The sequence below is a fragment of the Prionailurus bengalensis genome, chromosome A1 (genome assembly GCF_016509475.1).
Source record: "Prionailurus bengalensis isolate Pbe53 chromosome A1, Fcat_Pben_1.1_paternal_pri, whole genome shotgun sequence".
Lineage (NCBI taxonomy): Eukaryota > Metazoa > Chordata > Mammalia > Carnivora > Felidae > Prionailurus > Prionailurus bengalensis.
Window position 1 is genome coordinate 4,451,776 of NC_057343.1, and position 12,089 is coordinate 4,463,864.

The 12,089-nt window shown below is 50.3% G+C and overlaps 1 protein-coding gene across 2 annotated transcripts in view; it reads right to left on the bottom strand.

Annotated features, from left to right (window-relative positions):
* Window positions 1-9,591, bottom strand: part of LOC122480630 (mitochondrial intermediate peptidase) — a 157,313-nt gene extending 147,722 nt beyond the window's left edge. Inside the window, exons 1-3 of one of the 2 annotated variants that reach the window (XM_043575263.1) lie at window positions 9,267-9,591; window positions 6,182-6,355; window positions 2,673-2,761 (exon numbers count right to left, since the gene is read on the bottom strand). In XM_043575263.1, the coding sequence (XP_043431198.1) occupies window positions 2,673-2,761; window positions 6,182-6,355; window positions 9,267-9,455 (452 nt within the window). In that variant the 5' untranslated portion in view covers window positions 9,456-9,591. The remainder of the gene's footprint in view (window positions 1-2,672; window positions 2,762-6,181; window positions 6,356-9,266) is intronic. The other variant, XM_043575273.1, reaches the window with a different exon arrangement.
* Between the last annotated feature and the right edge of the window lie 2,498 nt (window positions 9,592-12,089).

Genomic DNA, 12,089 nt, shown 5'->3' on the forward strand with positions numbered 1-12,089 from the left:
GACGGGAGGAACGTAGCCGGCGATCTGAGCCCGCTGCCATTGAGAACTCATTCCGTTAGCAACAGGCCAATGGCCACTTCTCTTTTGATCTTTTTAGTGAGAAAGGAGCGAGGATGGGAGGAAGGACGGGCACAAAGATTTTGTGGTTCCCGAGCGAAGAGCCTAGAACCCGGGTAACCTTTGCCCTCTTGGGCCAGAGTGGCAGGCCCACACCGCCGGGAGAGTTAAAGGACGCGGGCTTCAGGGACACGCCCTCGAGCTGCAACACCAAGCCCACCGCTACTCTGTGACCTCGGGCAAGTTATTTGAAATTCCCAGCTTGTCCGGCTTCAGGTCACCCTAAGGGTTAAATGACATGCTACGCGTAGAGCACACACTCCCCACCCTAGTGGACAAACACTAGCCTTGCCAGCCTGCCCTTGCCCCCCACCCCCACCCCCACCAGCAGTTTTGCCCTCAGCCCGGGTCGCCATCCCACAGTCAGGTCCTCAGTCCTTCTTTCCCGGACGCCAAAAAGTCCTGGCACTCTCGGGGCTAAACAGTGAACTGGTTTGGGATACGATCTGCTCCCTGCCTGGTAGGTCCTCTGGAAAGGACAAGGCGGTAAGAACCATGAGCCAGTCCGTACTCAGGCACCCGAGGTCCCCAGTCAGTGCGTAATCAAACACCTGCAGCTTTGTAGAAATTGAAGGGTTTCTGTTGCTGTGGTTCTCACCGGCCACCCCAGAGACGAGGGGACTGAGGCACTCACCGCCACTGGGAGGATGCTTGCCCAGAAGGGCAGGCATACCACGGCTCCTGCACCCGGGCATCACTCCCAGGAAACCGGGAGAAAACCGACGTGGGCGCCTATTTCCCCCAGGCCCGCTCACCCTACGGGCCACCGCGTGTCACAAGGACAGGTTTACAGGCAGCCCGCAGTGTCCTCCCTTCAGAGGTTTGAGTCAACATCCCACGTGACGTTTTGTGTCCTAAGATCCTGAGATAAGGTCTCTAGCCTACAGCTGGCATCGACTCTAAACAAACACACCTCATCTCAGGCTTTTATTTCCGCTACTGGAAATAGATTCCTCGGGGATCAACGGAAGCAGTTAAGATAGGACTCGGTTAAGGGCGCCTGGGTGGCTCAGTCGGTTACGCATCTGACTCTTGCTTTGGGCTCAGGTCGTGACCTCACGTTGGTGAGTTTGAGTCCCACATCGGGGGGATTCACTTTCTCGTGCTCTCTCTCCCGCAAAATAAATATATGTTGAAAATATATGTTGAAAAACAAAAAAATACATGTTGAAAATATACATTGAAATATATATATACATATACATATATATATATGTATGTATACGTTGAAATATATGTTGAAAAACAAAAAAAAAAAGATACAGCTCAGCTAGACCAAAGGAGAAAAGCAGCGCTGGTGCTGAGAATGGAGAGCAGCGCGGAGAATGGAGTGAAGGCTGCGAGTTCTGCCTCCTGACCCTCCCTTCAGGCCCTCGGCAGGCCTCGGGCGGTGGCCAGAGTGTGGCACCGAAGGAAAGACTGGCGCACGTCTCCAGGAAGAAGGGAGGACCTTGCCCGGATGCTCAGGACAACACTCGGCTCTCGGTCATGGCTCCCGTGTGGTCCCCCCGCAAAACTCGGAACCCACATCCGTGAGACCGGAAGCGCATCTAGACTCAGGCCGGATGCAGCATTCAATCAAGGTGGCTCAGGCGGGCACCCGGGCAGCTCTGACTCGTTTCTTGGGACTTTTCCCTGCACGGGGCGTGCTCTCTCCCCAGGAGCCCCCCCGGTGCCGCCCCCGCCGCGTGCCGGGGGTCTGGGGTCGACAGGGGCCGGCTTCGTCTCTTTCAGCTTGCCACGGTGAGCAGCAGTGGCGACAGGAGATCACAGGCACTGTCCCCAGCAGAGCAGGTGACGCTCCGCGGGGCCCGAGCAGCAGGTCGCAGTCCAAGCCGGGAGGCCACCGCGTCCACGCCGGGCCGGGCGAGCCGCGGCGCCCTCTCGCGGGGGACGCTGTGCGGCGGCGGCGGCGCGTCGGGCGCCGAAGAGCTTCTGGCACCGCGCGGCCCCCCTGGGGGTGGTTTTCGCCAGCGCTGCCGAGAGCTCTCGTGAGCGTGAGCGGCGCAAGGCCTTTCGAGGCCCTTCGGGGTCACCCGAGCCCGCTGCGTCGCAGCCCCGGCCCGCCTCGGCCCTCCGGGCTGGCTTTCTGAGCGCCCTAGACCCTCCCCGACCCGGAGCTGGGGGCCCGCGGGGCTGCCGGCGTCGAGACTCGGAGAGGCTCTCACTTAACGTGGCGACGATGGTCACCCGGGCAGCGGAGCTTCGCTCGGTGCCTCGCGCGACCGCGGTGTGAGCCCGCCTTCCGCGCAGCAAACGCGACACAAAGCACGTGACCGCCTCGCTGGCGGGGAAGCCAAGCGACCGAACGAACGGGGGGAACGGACAGACAGACAGACAGACGGACACGGGGCCACGCCGCGGGTGCCGGGCCAGGGCCCGCCCCCGCCCCCGCCCCCACCACCCAGGGCAGCGCAGGCCGTCCCCTACCCTGCGGGCGGGCGGGGGGCGGGCAAGCCCGGCGGACAAACGTCCGAAAGCGCAAATCCCCAAAGCCGCGTCGCTGAGACCGAGACCGCAACGGAGGGGGGGGGGGGGACGGGGACAGAACATACTTTTCCACCGCGGTGCCGATGCTCGTACAGGCTTCCTCCGCCGCCTCTCGGAACGCGGGCTCGGGGTGGGCGATTTTCACAAAATCGGCCTAACGAGGAAGAAAGACAAAACCGACAGGGGGTGTGATGGAAGGCTCTCCTCCGAGATCAGAGGGCAGAAGGGAGACCCTCCGCCGTCGAGTCAGCCCCTTGGCTCCGACCTCGGCGTTGCCATTACTGAGCTGTTCCTACACCAGTCGGCGAAGCGGCCTCTTTCTCAACGTGTTGTGAGTCCCCGGGATCCAGTGGGGATCGTTCCAGAGAAAATACGTTCACTGGCCTCGTTTTAGGAAAGCCGTTCTCCTTCAAACGCAAACGCCAAGTCAATTCTCCCTAACTCTAGTTCAAAAGAAGCAGAATTTTATTTCAAATACTCTACAACTTTCTGGCTAAGATCGTTTATAGCCTGCTTCTCACATGTTAACCTGGCTGCAGAGAACAGTTCTTACAGGCTTTTTTTTGTTGTTTTGACACACAGCACAGTTTCAAGGCTGATTTAACTACATTCTAGCCTTTGTGCGGAAAACAAAGGCACATTCTCTCTTTACAGGCCTTTTAATAAAAATGGATTCCTACTCTTAGCTCCCATGACTCACAATCACCAGGGCCTGCAGCAGCTGCTACGCCGACCTCAGCATTTAACTGAGCTACACTTCTTTCTACTTTTTTAATGAAATCATGTAAGGTTAGCCTTTAGTTTTCATGTTAATTGCAGTATACTTCAAAAGAAAAACGCAAGGGAACTACAAAATATCACGGATGTTCCTTGTTCTCTAAGAACATGTATGACTATAATACGAAATAAAATCACCACAAGGTCAAAGTTCCTAATTTTATTATTAGTTTTCAATGTAAAAACATTTAAATCCATAGTTTTATACATCTGATGCAACAATGAGATAACATTAGTACCTGAAAAATTAGCTATGTAGAATTTACAATTTGTACAAATTACTAATCTACACGTTGCAGAATTTACAATCAATATTAATTTCAAGATACTGGCATACATTTAAAAATTCATCTGTAGTACTGATGAGGAAAACAATACTGTTACATAGGAAATGTATTAAAAAAAGAAAAAGAGGGGCACCTGGGTGGCGCAGTCAGTTAAGCGTCCGACGTCAGCCAGGTCACGATCTCGCGGTCCGTGAGTTCGAGCCCCGCGTCAGGCTCTGGGCTGATGGCTCAGAGCCTGGAGCCTGTTTCCGATTCTGTGTCTCCCTCTCTCTCTGCCCCTCCCCCGTTCATGCTCTGTCTCTCTCTGTCCCAAAAATAAATAAACGTTGAAAAAAAAATTAAAAAAAAAAAAAAAAAAGAAAAAGAAAGCGAATGTCCATTTGGTGGCAAATCATAGTTTATAAAATCCTTGCCCTATTATGGTATTGATCCTACTACTGGTAGATAAAACCTTAAAACTTCAAAAGGAAGAAGGGTCGAGGCACCTGGGTGGCTCGGTCTGTTAAGCGTCCGACTTGCTTTCAGCTCAGGTTATGATCTCACGGTTCATAAGTTTGAGCCCCACATCAGGCTCTGGGCTGACAGCACGGAGCCTGCTTGGGATTCCCTCTCTCTCCCTCTCTCTACCCCTTCTTCATGCTTTCTCTCTCAAAAATAAACAAACATGTAAAAAAGAAAAGGCAGAAGGTTCTTTGACTTTTTTACTCAAAGATTTCCACATACAAGTCATATTTAAAACTTTTTAAATGCGATACTACTATACCTCATAATCATAAAAAACTTTAAAAATAGGACAAGCTACGGGGCAGAGAGTTAAGATCTCTCAGCGAGGGGCAAAAGCAAAACTGTGGGGGAAAAAAAAATCGCAGACCACCACTTAATTAAAATGCAGGCTAAGACAACAAATAAACCACCAACGAAGACATAAAGCCAGTACTTGATGGCACATAAGTGAAATTCCCTGACAACTGTGTCCCTTTGCAGATTCCATCGGCACAACTACATGGAGGAAGTGTGAGGGCTCCTTGGGCAGTGAGTGCCTCTCCCTTCTCCTCCTCCACCCAAAGCATTTGCAGGGCAAACCGAGACCCTATAAAACCGAGAAGTGACTTCCAAACATGCAAAAAACCAGGATGGGGAGGTGCTACGCTGGGTGAAAGAGGTCATTTTCAAAGGGCAAGTGATTCCACTTACCTGACATTTTACAAGAGGCCAACTGCGGGAGGGAGAACAGGTGGGTAGTTGCCAGAGGTAAAGGGGAGGCCTGGGCAGGACTATACAGGGGCCTTTGGGGGGTGATGAGATGGTTATGTACCCTAACTGTGGCGGTGGCTACGTGAATAACGTGAGTTAAAATTCACAGAACTACACCAGCCCCAGAAAGAAGCCAATTTTGCCAAATGATAATTTTAAAAATAAATCCTTTTTAAAAAGCTAAGTGACACTCCAACCTCTCCAGGTAAGGGAGACCTATTCATCTGACCTAAGCAGCCAGCCAGCCAGTAGGAGGTTCAGAACAGCGGGTTAAGGGCGTGAGTTCTACAGCCAGAACGCCTGGACTCTGAGCCCAGCCCCACCCCCCTACTGGAGAGTGACCTTGGGCACATCACTTAACCTGTTACTGCCTTTCTTTCCTCAACTGAAAATGCTAAGAAGGTTAGTTCAGTTAATCCAGGTAAACCTCTTACCAGGGCCTGGTGCCTCATAAGATCTAAAAAAAAAAAAAAAAAAAGCTGACATCGGAACATCAGCTCCCTGAGGCCAGAGACCATGTGCGTCATGAGCCGCATTCCCAGTGCCTAGAACAGAGCCTGGCACGTGGTGGAGGCTCGACACTGAACGAATGTGAAGGGAAGGCAATATATAGTCTAATACGAAGTAGACAGGCTCAGGAGGGTTCAGTTTTGGATCACGTGCGCCACTCTAACGACGTGACTACTGAAGACGTGGCTCTTTAGGGCAGATACACGTGTGCCTTCCATCTCAGCAACGGGCTTCTCAGCGAAGAGACCGAGGTGTATGTCTGTTTCAACTTCAAAATGTGAAAAAAGGAAGCCACTAATACAATCAGTTTCGTATCCAAATCTTAGTTTTCACCGGAAAAGACATTTCTGAAAAGGTTGATAAAAACTGGCTTTTCATAGGATTAATTTTACTGTCATGTGCAGGTAAATGTCCTCTTAAAATTCTCGTAGAAGTTTTTACGAGGAATCTTTGCCATACGAGTAATCACTGTTTGATTATACATCACGTGCTGTTTTCGTAACTACACGTATTAAGGTACAAGTTCTACGTGTCACCCTTTCCTCTACACTTTTCCCTTCCTAATGACTTTCTCCCACGAGAACAAGCCAGCTCTCACGTGGTTCAGACGCTGCCAGCATACATGTTGCCAAAGCGAGGACCAGATGCTTTTAACTTTATAGTCTAGCATTAAACCTAATAAACTTAGCTTAAACGTTACCAGCTTGACACCCAGGTAGTTTCGAGGCTCACACCAAGCGTCTTACCAAGTCGGCCACCCTGCACAAGGAATCAGAGAGCTCGTCGAAAATGAGCACGGTCTGGGGCCCAGGTGCCACGGAACACACACGCTCCACAAGCAAGTCTGCCTTCCTCAAGGCATTTTCTTGGGCGACCCGAAATCCTTCTGGGGCGCTGAGCTCAGGAACTCCAAAAAGACCCTGCAATCCAGAGAACAGTTCCCATTTGTCACTAAAAACACGATTTTTCGGTGTTAAGTGTAAGTCCTTTTCTCAGGAAATCTCGGTTTTCACTGGTGTATCACATAATACCATGTTCACATTTCCCACGTCATTCCATAGGTTAAACGACACCTGTTTTAAGAATGTGAATGTTTTTTCATTTTTAATTATTTCATACAAAACAAAAATAGAACGATACAGGTTCAACACCCAGCTCAGCCACTACTACAGACCCTACCTCATAAAGTAGTTACAAGGATTAAATGAGATGATACGTGTTTTTAAAGCATTTCAACACTGCCTGGCACGCAGAAAGCCATTTAATAGATACCAGCTGTAATCACCGTTAGCCGTATGACCCCGATTGGCCTAGTTCTCTCTCCTCCTGGGTCCAAGTTTCTCGTTAAGCACGATGGGGATGACAGTACATATCTGACAGCATGGATACAGGTATACTATATTAGAAAGTATATGTGAAGTCTTCTGGGGACGCTGCTGGCCATTGGGCCCAGTCCAGTACCTAGAACCAAGTATTCCACAACTCAAGATAGAGAGGATGAGTTGAGCACATAGATACTTCAGGAAGATTTAATAAGCATGTTAAAACCAACTCATTGGCTGAAAGCAGCAAATTTTATACTTTCCGAAAGCATTTCAGCATCTTGATAAGGACAAAGATCACTAATCCAAAGGGAATGACCATCCTTTTCTACCAGTTCAGACACTCTCGTTCCAGCACCCAGGAAGGCAGGATAGAAAACACAGAGCATTTACGATGCATTTACTGCACGCCAAGAGGAGAATTCTGTACCGAATACAGGTTCCCTCATTTAAATCACATAATCCTAGGGCAGGAACCATCACTCTTCTTTCACACATAAGGAAACACACTTTAAGAAGCCAAAAAAAAAAAAAAAAAGTTTGAGGTCATTAATTGCGGGAAAGACAGAACTTGAGCCCGCTTCGTACATCTCCAAAGCCCACACTTTTTTCCATACTTCTGTATTGCAATTTATCTGTTTGAAAGTCTCTCCTGAGAAGGCAAAATCCTAGAGGGAGGAACCGCTTTCATCATTTGAACCAGCTGCCCAGCATAGTGCCTACCACATGGGCAAACTCGTGGACGAGACAAATTAACGGACCAGCGCTTAGCTCTGTAGTTCAACTTTGCAGATGACTAATAGGTTGATTTTGGAAAACAGCAAGAGGTAAAATTTTCAGGACCGATAAGGCCTACCTTTTCTGCAAGAAGGGATGCGTGAAATTAACCTCTCTCCAAACTGATTAATGAAAAAAAAAAAAAGACAGTTGCGGGCAGAGCAGAATCAGGACCAAAACCAAATCAGATTCTCTACACTGATTTAATTTGATTCAAGTACAGACTATTTTTCATTTCCCAGCACACCTCTCCACACTGCTCTTGGGAATTCTAAACCTCAGACTACTAGTTATGGAAATGATTAAAAAAAAAAAAAAACTACATTAACCTTTGTGGTTTTGTGTTGTTCTCTTGTTTAATCAAAAACCAATTCAGGGGCGCCTGGGTGGCGCAGTCAGTTAAGCGTCTGACTTCAGCCAGGTCACGATCTCACGGTCCATGAGTTCGAGCCCCGCGTCGGGCTCTGGGCTGATGGCTCAGAGCCTGGAGCCTGTTTCCGATTCTGTGTCTCCCTCTCTCTCTGCCCCTCCCCCGTTCATGCTCTGTCTCTCTCTGTCCCAAAAATAAATAAACGTCGAAAAAAAAATTAAAAAAAAAAAAAAAAAAACCAATTCAGGTACCTGAAAATCCAATGTCAGTATCTAAACTCGTGATCTTCCAAAAAAAAAAAAAAAAAAAGCTAAAATTAGTTCTATTTCATCCACCCCAAACCAAACTTACTTTTTTCATCTTTCTACTCAATACCTATACGTGGCTGTTCTCCTCTCACCAAGTATGTTAAGGCCTTATTCTGGTATTTACCCCTATGGAAGTTGGCCAATTTCATACAAAAATATTTTTAAAACAGTCAAAGCTAATGGCAGAGATCAAATAAGAAAACACTCGAATCAGTAAACTCACTGTTAACGGTATCCTAGGCTCTTATAAGAAAGGCAATGGTACAGATAATGAAGAAATTTAAAAGGCAAACATAAAAGTAACAACCTGAGGAGGGTAAAATCCACAAATGTAAAGTACAACAGGAATAGAAGGGTAAATCCCTTTCAAGCGTGCCTCCCTTTCACCTTTAACTCAGGCACTCGGTAAATATTGACTGCCTACGTAACGCCAGACACCTGCTGCGTGTGTGGACGTAGCAATAAACAGGAACCAGAGAATTCAGTGACTTCCCGGGGGAAGAAACCAACGTGATCAACGCCATCGCATTATAGGAAATTAGACGGCTCTCAACAGTTTTTGTTTTATAACAAGAAGAGCCCAAAGCTTTGGAAAAAATTTAAGCCGGCATTTCGAGCATCGCCGGCATTAGTAATTACACGGAAACTTGACGCCGCCCGTGAGCTGCAGGGCCAGGCGCCAAGGCACCAGGGTTGGGTTGGGGCAAAAGCGCACTTCAGCTGGGGTTGGTCCCAGTGTGAGGCGAGGGCGGGACCCGGCAGGCGGGATTCACCGCCACCTCCAAAATGAACTATTTTAAGTGCACGTGGAGCGAGGGCTCACACGAGGCAGGTCCCAGGACCCATATTCTGGGGGGGGGGGGCAGGACCCCTAAGGGCCGCCCCGCGCCCCTTACACCAGCCCCTCAAAGAGGAGGTAACGGGCAAGGTCACCGAGAGCGCACACGACAAAGCGGGTTCGCTGCCCGGCTCCTCCCAGACCCAAAAGACCCGGCCCGGATCCCTGCTGGGCCACGCGGGGGGTACGAGGGGAGCCCCCTCCCGCGCCGCTCACCCGGCGCTCGCCGAACAGGTCCAGGCGGCGGCCCTGGGGCTTGACATTGAAGGCGGCGCCCACCGGGAACCAGCTGGTGCTGACCCCTCGGGCGCGGATCCTGGCTCCGAGGCCCCTCGAGCCCGCTCGCCCGGGCCATAGAGGCGCTGCCCGGCTTCCGAGCCCGCCCAGCCTCCCGGCGCACAGCATCTGGAGCCCAGAGCAGCCCCTTCCCCCCGCCGCGAGACCCCGCCCCTGCACCGCAGCTCCCGCCGGGAGCACGCGCACCGCGTTTCCAAGGCAGCGGGCCACGCCGCACCACGTGACGCCAACGCTTCCGGGTCGGGGCTCGAGGCCCTCAGAACGTGAGCACGTCGGAGTCCCGCGAGCAAGAGCGTCGCTCCGCCGCCTTCACGGCGGACGCCGCGGTCTTGCGCCCCCGTGTGTCTGGAGTAAAGAACGGCCCAGGTTTACGCTTCTCTCCCACGTGACTCGAGCGAGGCGGGCAGAGTCTCGCCGCAGGGTGAATTCTTCCAGGAGGGGCAGCGAACGCTCGGCGACCGCCGCCTGAGTGCCTTCCCCGACGTGACAGCACCGGTGACGCTCGTCGACTCTATCGGCTTCCACCCTAAACGATGGTCGAAATTAAATCTACGGTATGACTGCCCCGCATGGTTGTGTGGAACCGAGTAAATTTACTGCCAGTGAGTCTCCACTCAGACTTTGGCTGGTAAAATTGTTACGATAATTAATCTACAGTGTACATTTGCAGAGGGAGGATTTCGCCGCACTTCACTCAGCCATAGGGGAATGAGAAGATTTGGGGGCAGGAGGCAGAAAGGAAACTGCGACTTGGGGCTTAGGATGGGGAGTGTGGGAAAGGGCTGGGGGCCCCGGACAGCCTTGGCCTCCCCTAAATGAACGGAAATCACACGACAGGCGGAGTCGGGCCGGGTTCTTGTCCAGGACGGGAAGCTTACCCTTGCTAAACTTCAACGCCCTCGTCTGCAGAAAGGGAATCGTGCCAGGTGCCTGCCTCCTGTACCTTCCAGAAGTGCGTGCAGATTACGTGAATGAGTTCACAGCGAGGTGTCTTTCTTTCGAGAGGCCTCTGTAGGTGGAGGGAGAAAAATGCCACGGTTGGGGAAGGGACCGAGGGGAGGGGAGGCTGCCAAAGGCACCCTCACCTTTTGCCTGGCTTCCTCCCTGCAGACACCTGCCGGTCCCTGGTCTATTTCAGGGTCGAGCCGGGCTGCAGAGTGGCGGATGCACGTGGGACGGGCCCCTTGACAACTGACGCTTCTGCAGACGTGAAGCCGGGGGTGCGGGGGTGAGAAGAGGCCCACCGAGGAAAGGGAGCAAGAGGGGAGGGCTGGCTACCGCCGCCTCCCGCCAGCGCCTCGAAATACGAAACACACGGCCTCAATTTTATGCAGGAACTGGACGCCGCCTGATTCGTTAAATCGGTGAGCGCACAGGGCATCGAGGGCGGTGGCGAGCTAGAAGGAGGATTCCTGTGACTTGTGCAGAGGAACAAGAGCCCGAGTGGACCTTTTGGTTCCGGGGCAACCCACAGGCACATTTTTCTGAAACCGCTTTATTTGAAGTCCTTCCAGAGCTTTACCTCCCCTGAATGTTTGGGCTTGGAGTAAAACTCTGCTCACTTGAGCATTGCCTGTTGGGTTTGATCAGTCCTAAGAGCCTTCTGGAAAGGCCCAGAAAGCCAGAAGGTGAAGCCAGGAGTGAGTGGTACCTGCGTCCTATAGATCGCTTCTAATCCCCCTTCCTCCCTTCCCCTGGGGGGTAAAAAAAAAAAAAAATTAGTTTCAAATGGAGTTTGTTTTCAGTTTAGCCTAGCAGGGAGAAAAGGCCCAGTTAATCGTGGTACATAACAATTAAAATTCAGCTAAGACAAGCAGTGTAGCGAACCTATACGATTCTTTACAACTTAACTATAAACTGTATTTCATTATGCATGTACGGTAAGTTGTGATTTCATTTTCTCCTGACTTTTAATCAAAGACTTCAAATGATTTAAAGATCCCCAAATTCCTAACTCTGTGTTAATATCTCATTATTGGCAACCGGTGGCTCGTAGGGCAGCCTACCCCATGTGGCCGACCTAACGGCCATATAGCAGACCCTTACAAAGATGTCAAATGTGTCGTGTAAAAAAAAATTCATCAGTATATTACCAATATATTTGACCAAAAAAAAAAATAAATAATAAATATATATATATATATTTGACAAAAATGCTTTTTCATCTTTTTCTTAAAAAGGTGCTTCAAACCTGAGAGCCTACCTTTAGCCCAGAATGATTTTCCTACAAGGATCCCTAACCATTGTAATGCAACATTTAAGCCTAAGAGTGTCCTGGGGTGGGGGTGGGGGTGGTGACAGCTTGTCCCAAATTAACCAGGTGTCTTGTGTCTCAGAGAGCCTGGCATCGTTAGACTGTTCAGACCCGCGGCCCAGATTCACAGACCGCCAATGAAAAATAATCACAAATGGCGCATTACATGCGCCCCACCCCTGCCAGTCCAGCTTTATCTTTTGAAATCCTTTAAACTATGTTTTACATCCCATCTTCCATATTTCATCAAAAAAAAAAAAAAAGAAGAAGAATTTTATAAAAGTTTGTATCCCATGTGTGGTCATAAATGTATTTTTTTCTTTATGTCTATCTCAGCGTATAAAGTTGGGTTCCTGAATAAGTCAGCACAAGTCGCCTCCCGATTCAACCCTAACAAAACCAGACTTTGGGGAGAAACCGCTTAGATTACTACAATTGAAAAAAGCCAGAGAGGGGATCCTGGGCTCAGTCAGTTGAGTGTCCGATTT